Source organism: Sebastes fasciatus, chromosome 3 (assembly GCF_043250625.1).
Source record: "Sebastes fasciatus isolate fSebFas1 chromosome 3, fSebFas1.pri, whole genome shotgun sequence".
Taxonomy (NCBI): Eukaryota; Metazoa; Chordata; class Actinopteri; order Perciformes; family Sebastidae; genus Sebastes; species Sebastes fasciatus.
The window spans coordinates 19520519-19533931 of record NC_133797.1 but is presented as its reverse complement, the minus strand read 5'-3'; the positions used below and the strand labels follow the sequence as shown (position 1 = coordinate 19533931).

General features: G+C 41.1%; 1 protein-coding gene across 5 annotated transcripts in view; it reads right to left on the bottom strand.

The window, feature by feature from the left end:
- dclk2a (doublecortin-like kinase 2a) overlaps positions 1 to 13413 on the bottom strand; it is a 53912-nt gene that overhangs the window by 22865 nt on the left and 17634 nt on the right. For 3 of the 5 annotated variants that reach the window (XR_012593255.1, XM_074629425.1, XM_074629427.1), the window contains exon 3: positions 247 to 376. Coding sequence is in view for 4 of the 5 variants with exons in the window: in XM_074629425.1 (XP_074485526.1) it covers positions 247 to 376 (130 nt within the window). In the remaining variant the exon portion in view is untranslated. The remainder of the gene's footprint in view (positions 1 to 246; positions 377 to 13413) is intronic. The other 2 variants (XM_074629428.1, XM_074629429.1) reach the window with 1 other exon arrangement.

Sequence of the window (13413 nt, the reverse complement as noted above, 5' to 3'; positions counted from 1 at the left end):
CTGTATGTAAATACAAAAGCTCACTTGCCACTGTCAAAATTATAATTATCTGAATTATATTGGAAAGAGAATCATATAAGAAAACAGTATAGTATACACACACCAAAACCTCATTTCCTGCTGTCAACTTCCTAAAGAAAAAGCGCGTTGCAAACACTAGTGAGGGAAGGACACCGAGGTGAATACACACACACAAGCAAACACACGCAAAGAGACGGATGTTTAGTTAGTCTTAGTCAAGCCTACCAGTCATAAAGGCTGTGGAAGCCTTACCACTGTGATCCAACAGAAAGTCGTCCTGGGTATAGCGGTGCTTCTCCGGGCCGCACGCTATAAACACATCATCGTCCCCGAAGAAGTCCTGCAGGCAGATAATCTGGAGGAAGAAAGGTAAGGAGAAAGGAGAGGTGAAAAAGATGAAGGATGTTCAGAAGGGTATAGCGCATTTTAAGATAATACTACTGGGGGATCATAGTCAGAAGCTTTTACATTTTACACATAGTGGCCTTAAAGGAACAGTGTGTAACCTTTTGGGGGATCTATTAGCAGAAATGGAATATACTATCCATAACTATGTTTTCAATAGCATATAAACACCTGAAATTAAGAATCATTGTGTTTTCGTTAGATTAGAATGAGCCCTTCATATCTACATAGGGAGCAGGTCTTCACCACTGAGTCCGCCATGTTTCTACAGTAGCCCCGAACGGACAAAGCAAACATTAACTGTAGCGAGATCCTTTCACGTTTTTATGTTACCTGAAGGCCACCGTAGTTCTCCGACACCCGCGTGAAACTGCAGTAACGTGAGTTGCAGAGTGCAAAACTGTGGTACCGCCGTCTGACTTCCGTTGCTCCTAAAGTAGTGTTATTATGGTAAGGATGGCCTCTGAACGAGGTGAACGGCGTTACCACAGATTTGCACTTGGCAGCTCATGTTACCGCAGTCTTGGAAAGGGAAGAACGAGCAGAGGGGTGTTCAGTTGATTGCAACCTGCAACCACACCAGTAGATGTCACCAAATCCTACACACTTTACCCTTTAAATAGATAGATACTAACATGCATGTGCACAAACACAAAGCGACACAACGCACATTCTTCTCCAGAGCTGGTGATTGTTGGAACTGTGGAAAGTCTAACAAAGACGGTTTGTATGAATGAAGAGTGTTTTACAACAACCAGCGAGGTCAAATTACTGTTGTCTGACTGGAGACTGTTGGCTTTCAGGAGAACGGATTAATTGTATGTTTTGTATGTTAAATAAATTATAATAATTGTAAAAATCCCTGTTGGTTTTATTTATTATATATTCACTTCAACACGCGTCACATAGCATCACGCCGGAAAAGGGGCAAAAATGTGCGTGTCCACCTGGGTGTCATGCTTCCATCACTGCCGATCGGAGCTGAAGACGATAAATGAATGCCCTTTCCCACTAAATACAAAAGCCAGATGTTAGTGGGTATTTTTTTTTGTTGTTGAGTGGGAAAAGCTAACTACGTGGACTTTAGTTACTTTTTAACATAGCAAATGGGTGCATTCAGTTATTGTGAATACTAGAGGTAGCAGATTACCAAAAACCCTTCATTTATTTCATAGTTATTTATTTGAACAACGAGAGTTACCATTTACTTTCATAAGGAATGGATGATGTTCACCAGTGTCCCTACTATCACATGATTCTGCTGGCTTTCAGTCAATCCATTGTACATGTCTTTAGTACATGTGGTATTTTTGGAAGTGAAATAATTGCTTCACATCGTGGTCGTTGAAATAGGCCAATTAAAATCAGTCTGTGTAATGCGTGTGATACGGTAAGGTTGTGACTGTGTGACTCTGTGTTTAAGTGAACAGCACAGAGAGATGGAGCATAACAGGAGGACAAGGTCAAAACACCCTGACATCCAGAATACTGCCGAGTCAATGCAGAGTCATAGGAAACCAGTACAGTTAGTGTTTGGGCCGTAGGGTAATTTGTCTTGCTTTTCCTATTCTGTCTCACACTGTGATCGCCATTTTCTCTGCAGTTCAGTGCACTTTTCCTTTTACACCCACCACTGGAGACAGAAACGGGAGTTACTTTTAAACTATAGCAAGTTGTGCCCACACACACACAAACCAACACACTCAGATTATCCCTCTGTTGCTGTAGGTGGACAAGTAGGAAGACAAAGGAGCAAAATATCCATTCATTATCCCACCCCCCACCATACACCCACACACTGCCAAGCATATGTACTGTATACGTGCACACACACACACACACACACACTTGAAACAAGAGTCAGGAGGAGGAGCATGAGATGGCATAAGATTGTGGGCAGATGGATCCTCTAGGGGAGATTGGGGGCTGACACAGTGGGGGCAAGTGTGTGTGTGTAAGATGGGTATCACAAGAATTGGTGGTCCGGAAAAGCTAAATGACTACTAAAAAGCACAAACAGTGTCCACAGTTAAAAAGAAGAGTTGGAGGCTGAGAGAAAAGGAGACAGAAGTGGAGTAGGAGTGAGACATCTGATAACAAAAATAGTAAATGTATTTAAAACCACAAATAAATATCATTGCAGTAGGCCTGAGTTACACATTCATTAATAATCTATAAGACACTTCACATGACACTTCTGCATGTCCTACATTCAGACAGCATCAATTAAAAATTAAACAGGATAGGTGCAGTATCAGTAACATGCTTATAAATAATCAAAAACAGTATTTCATGGCCTTCATATGCCCCCTTTTGTCTAATGTTTGAGGCAACCAATCAGTGAGAGTAGAAGAGAAGTGTCCATGTAATGTGTGTCCTTACTGAGCTGTGGCAGATTATCAAAGGTTTGACATAGCTGGAGTGGATGCCATTCTTTAGATGAGCTCTCGCTCTGGAACTTGGCAGCTGATCGCAACGCCATACTGCCAGGGCACAGGTGTTAGAATCACCATAGCAACAGCCCTCAGGGATAGTCCGATGTATGTGTCAAAAATGGACTCTGGTGTGGTGCAAGCTATGATAGTGAGAGACCATTACATGCAGCCTTTTAGATAATATTTCTCATTGACCCCTGACCTTAATCCACACACCGCTTCCTCTGATGTGCAGACATTATCAATGTTAACACTATCCTGTATTTTACCCTCCACTCAGTGGGCTGCGTTGATATAGAGAACGCTGGTCGTTTGTTTGAGGACAATGTGAGACAGCAACACAGGGGAATGCTGAAGTGAGCACCAACTGTGGTGACATCTGCAGTGCAGAGGACAGCTCAAAGGAATAGTTCAACATTTTGAGAAATAGCCTACGCTTATTTACTTTCTGGCAGACATTTAGATGTGAAGCTTTATACCATTCTAATATTTGTCTATTAAATATAGTGCTACAGCCAGCAGCAGGTTACCTTATCTTAACTTAGCACACAGACTGGAAACGGGCAAACAGCTAGCCTGGCTTTGTCCAACTGTTATAAAATCCGCCAACCTGTACCTCCGAAGCTCAATAATTAGCATGTTATTTATTGTTTCTTTAATCTATACAAAAAAATAGTGTAATGAGCCTTTCAGACAGAACATGGTTTGTGCTGCATTCAGCAAAAGTTCAACCAGGTTGAAGGGCTTCAGGAGCTGCGCGTTCCAGGAGAGGCGTGCTCCGGGAGAGGCGCGCTCCGGGAGAGGCGCGCTCCGGGAGCTGCGGCTCTCGAAGCTTCGGTGAGAAATAGTCGAAGGTATTCGAAGCTTCGGTACAGTGCCGCTGTTGCACAACTGTACACACACGTACCTCTACACATAAACAGCGCTATCGATAGCGATATATTGTAGTTTTTACACTTCAGTTGTTTTTTTAAAAGATTTTTTTCATTGTCGCCTTTATTTGACAGAGGACAGTGTAGAAACGAGAGAAAGAGAGGGTTATGCCATGCAACAAAACCCCCAAGGCTGGAATCAAACCCGGGACGTCGCGGTTGTATGGCATGCGCTTTGACCACTCAGCTACCAAGGTGCTCTACGCTTCAGTTTTTTTTTAATGGATAAACAAACAAGATATAAAATGGTACTTTGAGCTTTGCAGCTGCTAGCAGGTGGATTTTATCACCGACAGAGGCAGAGTAAACGTTTTCCCTTTCAGTTTCCAGTCTTTGTGCTAAGCTAAGCTAAGCTAACCATCTCCTGACTGTAGCTTGAACTTTAAGGGACAGATAGGAGAGTGGCATAGACCTTCTAAAACTTAACATAAACAGTCTAAATGGGCTCCTTTGTATTTCCTGTTGCAACGTTTATTAATGCAGTAGCTGACAGGAAGTAATCTTGAACCATAGCTGTTGCCCTAGCAACAGAATGGCAATGAAAAGCTCTATAGATCTTCTCATTAGTCATGTGACACTGTCAGACGACCACAAGACAGGCTCTGCATTTTCACTACCGTACCTAACAAACCATGGCACACACTTTGACTTCATGACCTCACATTCATGTGAATTCCAATTTGAATCCATGCTCTACCAGGCCAGGTTATCATGCTGTTGCCCCGGGACATGCTTGTCCCAGCACCACCGGAGGCAACAGGCTTATTGTGAAGAAAAGGACCTCAGGTTTGGAATATTAGATCTCTTTGTCGAAAGAGCCCCTAACTGTATTCTCATTTGCTTTCACCTCTACACACACACCTCTCTCTGCAAGGCTAGCACTGCTGTGGCCTGTGATAAAGCACTTTTCAGCTGGCCTGTGACACCCAGGGGAATAAAGGGAAATGGAGATAAATGGTGCCTGTATAGACACCGGTTTAAAAAGGCAAGAATTGAAGGAGGTCAAGAGGATGAGAACTTATGTTAAATGATAAAGTCTGTTAAATTATGGTGTTTTAACTTAGATGCACTTTTTAGGAGTAAAATAATAAAGTAAAGAATAAATGCCTTGAACAAATTTGTTTCGTTTGATTATTCATTATTTCTTCCCTGTTGGATTATGTTCTACAAAGTCAAAGTATAAAGGTTTTCCTTAAAGGGACAGTGTGTAAGATTTGCCGACATCTAGTGGTGTGGTTGCAGATTGCAACCAACTGAGTACCCCTCTGCTCACCCCTCTTTTTCTAAGAGGGAAGTGCCGCTGAATGCATAACCATGGTAACGCCGTAATCGCTCAGAGGCCATACTTACCATAAAAACTCTACTTTAGGAGCAACGGAAGGTTTTGAACTCTGTGGCTCACGTTACCATAGTTTCACAAGTGTGTCAGAGAACTACGGTGGCCTTCAGGTAACGTAAAAATGCAAAATGCTCTCTCTAGAGCCAGTGTTGGGCTACTGTAGAAACATGGCGGAGGAACATGGTGGACGGTCGTGTCTAGAAGGTAACCCTCAAATTGCAAAAACTTGCAAAAACTCTCCATTCACAGTCAATGCCTAACCTTAACCATCTCGCGAGAGTTTCGCAATTTGTGCGTTACCTCTAGACACGACCATGGCGGACTCCTTGAAGAGGACCCACTCCCTATGTAGATATAAAGGGATCATTCTAAGCTAACAAAAACACTATAATTCTTAGTTTCAGGTGATTATACACTAATGAAAACATAGTTATGAATATTATATTCCAGTTCTGCTAATAGATCCCCTGAAATGTTACACCCTGTGCCTTTAAATAAAATCTCTACAGCAGATTATTTGGAGCAAAGCAGTGAAGGAGTGTACGAATGTCAGACTGCATTGTCCATGTTTCTCTTTGCTCTTGTCAACCACTGCCAGCATAAACAGCCATTGGCACTCCATCGCCAGCCCTGTCCTGCTAGGGCTTGTCTCGGCCAATCAGTGAAGTGAACTGTTCTCAGGGTTCTGTATTGGCTGGGTGTCGTGTCTTGAGGCTAAACTGAAGTTTGCCCTCCGAGATGCGACAACCCCCTCCTCTCGTATGTCTGACCTTCTCTTGCTCTCACCATCAGTCTATGTCCTCCGTCTTGCATGCTGTACTTTCTGCCTTGCTAAGCTTGGCAACAGAGGAAATACAGGCCAAGGGCTTCAAGTGTGTATGCATATGAAAGTATCAAAAAGGAATCGGTCCATTGAACATGAACATACCCTCAAACAATAGAAGCTGAGTTGGAAGGAAATCATTTTCAAAATACTGATAAATAAAATAAAATAAATAAAACAAAAAAAGTGTTGCCACACAGTCAAGGTCGGAGATCCCTTAATAACCAATGGTTTTAACAAATATAATAAGTGTTTTCATGACTTGGAAATCAAAACCACCCAAAGCAAAATATCTATTATCCAAATATATTCACCACATATACAGTATCAATACAATGCACTAGATTTTTTAGGGGGTGGAAGTTGTCTTCTCTTGCTCTTAAGTAAGGGCTTTGTTCCAAAACATGCCCAAATGTCACACAACAGCAGGTGGTAAGAATTTAGGGCAGTGCAAAAGGCTGTAAATGGCTGAACAAGACACACACAAGAAAAGTAAAGGCTCTCCTTGTAATAGCCGACAGGACAATGATCACAGTAATCATTTGGTACCATCAACCCCATTTACCTCCAAACCCCTCATTGCTGCTCATCACCCTGAGCCGAATGAGCAAGAGGCAAAGAAGGTGGGTGGAGTCCTGAAGGAAAGATGGAAAAAAAGAGACAAAGATGGAGATCACTGCCTCTTGCCTTTGGGAAGGTCAGCCTACACAGCACTCCTGCTGTCACGAAAGGAAAAAACCTTTCATGGTAAACTAGTGTGATGTGCATCACACAAGCTTTGACTCTCACTTAAACGTACTTGAGAACATCCAGATAGCTAGATGCCTATTAAGTTTGCCAGGGCGAAGCTTAAGCTAAAGCCAACCGGGTTATTAACTCTGTTTGAACTCTTACTAACAGACAGAGGCTGCTTACCGAGGCCGTTTAATTCCTTTGGATTAGAGCGGTAAATCTCAGACACGCGTAACAGCCAAGACAAGGCGGCGGCACAAAAATGAGCAATGAGAAATCTAAACCCATCATTAACTTGCTACTCTGGATTCACTACATTAGCTGCATTAAACATTTGCAACTAAATATTTTGCTTTTTTTTAAAAAACAAATTCAAGTCGCTTTCAATCTCTCAAACATTCAACAGCAACCACACAGATGGAGAAAGAACCAACAAACCATTGCTCAGTGAAGGCACTGAGGAAGAAACATGATAAACAAATATGTTTTCATAAACAGGATTTCATTAACTCATGAGGGACACTTTTACTGGAGATACTTAAGGCAAAATAATAAAAGAAGCATAACTCCAAATTGGCACTTTCCCTACATTTTTAAACCAATTTAGGGAAACTCGGAGGCAGTGCAGTGAACTCTGTTTCACATCAGCCACTGGCTGGTTTGCCTATCACACATTTCACAGCTGTCTGGTTCTCTCTCCTCCTAGTCATATTCACACACAGAAAGAGAGACATAACTGTACATAACCTCAGGCTGTCTGAATGTACACGAGTGCTGAGCTGTGCTCTTTATACTCAAATGGAGCTGTGCAAGTAGGAATGAAGAGAGTGGGAGTACGAACCAAAACATGCACACACAACTTTCAACCCAAATGAGCCTCAGTAGATTACCCTGCTCATTTAGAAAGTGAGACTTGCAGAATTGCTGAGGTGCAAAGAGATCCACAAGAGATGCATAACATGTTGGTTTTTGTTACCAATTAACATAATACTCTCCATTAAAAACCAACAATATTACTGCACATAAAGCGGCTACTAGGCAATAAATGTTCAAAATATAATATTACAGTTCCAGCAGAAGTCTCCAAGGTCCCATATTAATAACATCGCTTAGAACGTTTCATGTTTGCACTATTCAAATAAATAAACAATAATAACTTTCCACTAACATCAACACTCTTAAGCCAGGTAGTACACCTTAAGACAACTAAAAGATTAGACACTGTTTGATGTGCAAATGAAATTCCACCATCAGCATCAGAGTCGTGCTACAGTTGTCAGGATCACTTAGACACACAGCTCCTGATCTGCCCTGTGCAAAAACATCCATCAATCCACATCAATCTGCCACAACTTGCTGAGGCAACCAGGGCTTGCTTGAATGATTAAACTCAAGTACACAACAAAAGCGTGTCGGCTGGGGTTTGAATATCATGATGTCAACTCTTCTGTTGGGAGAGTGACAGGCCCGCTGCAAAGAATGGATGAGAGCCAGGCTCGGACAAACAAAACAAAACAAGTAGTTGAGATCACACAGCACACAATGGACGCCCTCCCCGTCTGTGGCCTCTACACGGTCTGTACAGCCGACAGCCCCGTGACCCCCCCAAAACCCCCGCTCTCTGTCGTCTGCCGCCTTTTTGTTTTCCCGTTCGTCAATGCAGGGTATCATGGCAGCACTTGTGAAACATGGGTTTTGCTTTATAGAGATAATGAAGTGTGTTTGTATTGCCCACCAAGACTGGGGGAAAGCATTGATGGGGTGATGGGGTGTGTGTGTGTGTGTGTGTGTGTGTGTGTGTGTGTGTGTGTGTGTGTGTGTGTGTGTGTGTGTAAGCCATCTGCTAGGACAAGAGACAAAAAAGAGGGGTTCTGGATTTGTAGGATTTTATCTCCAAAGGCCAGACAGTGATGATGTTACGCCAGGGCTTCATCTTTTTTACTTGAAGTGATTGAAGCATAAAAAAGTTAATTTATATAATCAAAAATCACAACAATGACTATAAAAATCAACTAAGGAAATAAAGGGAAAAAAACATTGCATAGTAGAATTTAGATAAGTGAAAAAAATGTATTAAATAGTTGTTTAAAAAGAAGTATAATACAAGGAATATAAATCTGCAAGTGTTAAATTTTATTCAAAATTCTTAATTCTGATTGACTGGAGGGTGTGGATTAACTTTAAGTATAACCGGACAACTACGACGCAGGTCTTCGTTTGTTAATAATGATAGGTTGTAAGTTCTAATATTAATGCGCCAGCATAAACCATAGGAAATGACAGCTAAATTCAGGCTTAGTTAAAGACCTTAGAGCTAGTGTTATTTGCGTAACCACCAACACCAACAACCAAAACCCCTACCTGTTCAGCAATTTGTTGCCTAGCAACACAAAAGGCTGGAATTCCGAGGCCTAGGAACTTTTATTATTTAAAAGGGACTGTATGTAACTTTTTACACATATAAACGTGTTTTAATCGTTTTCTTTTGCCAATGTGTGAACAGGTTGTAACCTAACCTAAAAAATGCGGCCTTCCGCGACTTTCTGGATTTCCTCTATCAGCCTGTAGACGGCTTTTAATGTGAAGGACCCTGGCCTGTTTTTCCGGGAAATCCAAAGAATGTGATGTCATGAGAGCAGACGTCTGGCAAAAACTAGTGTTTTGGGAGTGTGTGTGCACATGGGAAGTGAGTGGTGAAGCAAAACGAGAGCGAGCGGCGGTGAAATGAGCGAGCAGCGTGCCTTCTGACCACGGTCGGGACAACAGCATGTTGCTCAACCTAGCCGAGAATATGTCTGGTTGGTTGGTGTCATTGCACTGGTGTCAGATGGTGCTGTATGCTAATGACGGCACAGAACAATAGGTGGGCATGCAGATTTCATGGCTGTTGACCTGAATGGCGGCGTTTAATCCAGACTTGGCCCTGAAAACAGCTCATGCCTGACAATCAGATGCAGCCCCTGTGTGGCCATGATGCTAGCTGGTCAAAGAGGGAGACAGTTTTACTAATCTGTCTGTAACTGCCAGCATGTTACACCGTCATGCAAACGACAAGATATCATCCCGATCAATATGATAGTAACGTGGGGAGCAGAATTCAGACACCTTATTGAATGTAAACACTTTAACTGTTGGACAGCAGAGCAGCACGCCCCTGCTAACACATGTACTGGAAGACCGAGGCTGTTTCAGAGTATCGAGGCCAGGAGGCCATCATCATTAGAAGCGTGTCATGTGAAATGATGCCACAGTGCATCAGGGTCACGCTAACCGACATCCACCTCCCTCGCATGCTAATGTGTATGCCCCCAAAACCCAGCAATCCATGCACCATGAACTAGCTAGCTGTTATCTTCATGACTTTCTCTAGGACTGAATTCACTATAGTAAATAATTTCTCTTACCAGTCGTACTTCTACTGTATCCTGCTTGATGTTCCAAGCAAAGAGTTATTCTTAAGATCATTGATCCCACTCAAATAAAAACAAAATGGGAGGAAGAAATGGGCATTGAGATCTTGGATACTTCGTGGGACCAATTTAAAGTTTCACACCGTCTTCATTACTCTAAAGAGAGGTTACACATGTTATTACATGTGACAGATGCCTTTCAGCAGACGACACAATACTCCACAGCTCGCTCTATGTCCCAAAGTTGAGACCTACTGGATCAATATTTTTAAATTAATACTGTATCTAAAATCCAGCTATAACCAGATCCATTCATTATTATTTTAGAAATACCTGATGGTGTTCCCACTAAGAAGTCCCTACTACAAAGATGTGGGTTAGTGAACTTACAAACACACTTCATTTAGAAAGAATAAGATCCACACACAAGCTTTCTTATCATGTCTACAGGTTGGTAAATAAATAGGCAGTAGATCATTAATATTGTAACATGTTTCTGTGACTTCTTTTGAAACCAAAAAAAGAAAAGAAAATTGATGAACACACTGAGCCAAACTCAGCAGATCTTACCGAGCTGGCTTCAGGACGTCAGTCGAATCTGTTTGTAAAAGTAATAATTATTCTAAGCCCTCTGTTATCCATCTACTAAGTTCTTAATACCCTTAAGTTGTATGCTTTTCTATGGCTTTATTGATTTGTTTTTATATTTTTGTATGTGTTTATATATTGTATGTGTTGTCTTCTGTAAACACTGGTAAATGCCATTGAAGGTATAAATAAAGATAGACTGAACTGAATTGAATACGTAATCATGGATATGAAGCTGGCTTTATTTATTTATTTATTTATGTTTTGTGGCTACTTTTAGGACAGTTTGTAATTTGGTTTAAGTAACTTGGGTGTCCTCTGGAGGTGTCTAATTTTTCCCCAACAGATTTTGAGCTATTTTCAAAATACTTCATGAATTACTCTTAAATTCTATAAGATTGACACAAACAAACAAGTGTTTTCGCAGTACAAAAATATATTGAAGTGTATTTTGTTGGTAACTCAAAAAAGAACAAAGTGAACAAAATGGGCATGGTCACAGACAGGGGAATGCCACTATGGATGGATACTTTTCTGTATTTTTCCATTTACTGCACTGTTATCTGTAGACATATAGTAAGAAAGAAAAAGTGTGTGTTATACATTCGAGTTTGTTGGGAGTAGTCCTCGTCTGCTTGCCTGCTGCCCACAGCATAGCGTAAAATTATTTTCGCCCTGATAAACTGCTGCAGTGTTGCGACTGCGAGTGACCTTCAAGTTCTGTTATGCACACTGTATGCATACAGAAGCACTAAGAATTTCAGACAAAAACACTGACAAGACTGAGAGATAAAGAAAGAAACACAGTAGATGAAAAATGTAATTAAACCCATCACTTTGTTTCATCTCATTTAAACAGTGTGAATTTCTTTCATAAACCAAAATTGCTTATGTAGATTTTTCAAAATATACTGCAACCGTCTGCAATCTAATATGGAGGATAGAGTACACCCACTTAACTACTGCAAAGATGTAAACAAACACAAAGACATTACATCTGAGCAGACTGTCCAATTATCAGTGCTGAGTTCCATTTCCTCTCTCATTCCTCAGCTTGCTGTGTGTATTGAAAAGGCCTTTATAGATTTCAGAGAGACAAGCATTTTCAGCCCTTATAGCTCAGCAGCCTAAACGGTCCAGGTCTGTTTCCAGCCACGGGTTAATGGGCAGACCGGCTGTCATCCTGATCACATCACTGAGTGAAAAGGATCGTGAAAGGCAAACACATTTCAGGATTTTTAGGCAGATGTTTTTTGGAGAGAGAAAATCAATGTTCAGCTTAAGTAAACTTTTAGTCAGTACACAGCAAAAATCTAAGGTAGGCTGTATACACATGTTTAATCTGAAAACTAAATAAATAGTTGAACCGATGCACACGTAGTAAGTTCTTGCTACTTCTCTATTGCCAATGAAAATCTACTGCAGTAAATCAATGGCATTGAAGATTCAATTCAGAGAAACAAGCCGTTATTTACCACATGAATAATTATGGCCAAAAGAAACAGACTGTTTGCTACAGCTAAAACAGGCAGAAGTAAACACAATCTTTGTGCAGGATGCTACATGTAGGACAGTTGGTTCTGAATGACAATGTATGAAGTGTACACTACCAAGAAAAGATCAGAATACTTTGAAGAAATAACTGATATTTATCAATTGTAGTCCTTAACATACTTTAATTTCCAATAAATATAATGGAAACAAATTAAATTTGTTGATTGGAGAACTATCAATATACAGTATATCAAATTTACTGAGGAATAATACATGCTTGAATTAATACTTCTCTTTTTCCATTTAAATGCATTTAATGGATTATGTGTATTTTTTTGCCCTCTACCTTTGTGAATGTCAGATCAAATGTAATCGATTATTCACTCACACAGAGAATTTATCCATCTAAATATGGAATGTCTGCTTAACGCTATGTACAACATCGATCACTAATGTTTTAATAGCAGTACTACACACTGAGTGACACTTATGTGTCACAGGGGGCTGAAGGCTACATTGGGTAAAAGGCAGGGAGAAACCCTGGACAGGATCCAGTTCTCCCTAATTGCACTGGTGTAACAGGAAAGGTCACTAAACGGTCAACGATTAATCCTCCATTATCTGTTCATAGATGGAGCAGACATTGGATTTGGATATGACTAAGACAGCCAACAAGTTCTCATCCAAACTCACCACAGACTGTATTGACACTTTGTCAGAACCCTTGGCGTCACTTTTCAGTGGCAATAGACACATGCTTAATGTTGTGAATTAAACAAAAACACTTGCTTAGGCAACAAACCCCCTTAGTTGCGTTTGTTGGGCCCATCCATTTCCCGCCTGCCATCCGTGTCTCCTTCACTCTTTAAACTACGTCACTATAGCACTTTCTCTGAGCATTTACTGTTGCCGCAGATGGGTTTACATTGTAGTTAATTAAAAGCCCGGTGCGTCTCCTACCGCCACTTAAGGGTGCATTGTGTGGCGATATCGTAACGCCGACGTCTGTGACAAAGCATCTGTATTTGACGCCCTGGGAATGAGAATGGTCTGAGAGGTGTGTGTGGACTTAATGCTGCCACTCAGAAACAGACCAGAAGGTCTAATACAGTAGTCAACGTAGCATCTTTTCTGTCCCTGACTATCAAATTCTCAGTGTCTAAAAAGACATTTCCTAAACTTGCACGAGTCATGCAACTGCAGGGTGAATGCAAAATAGATTTTGAATGTAATT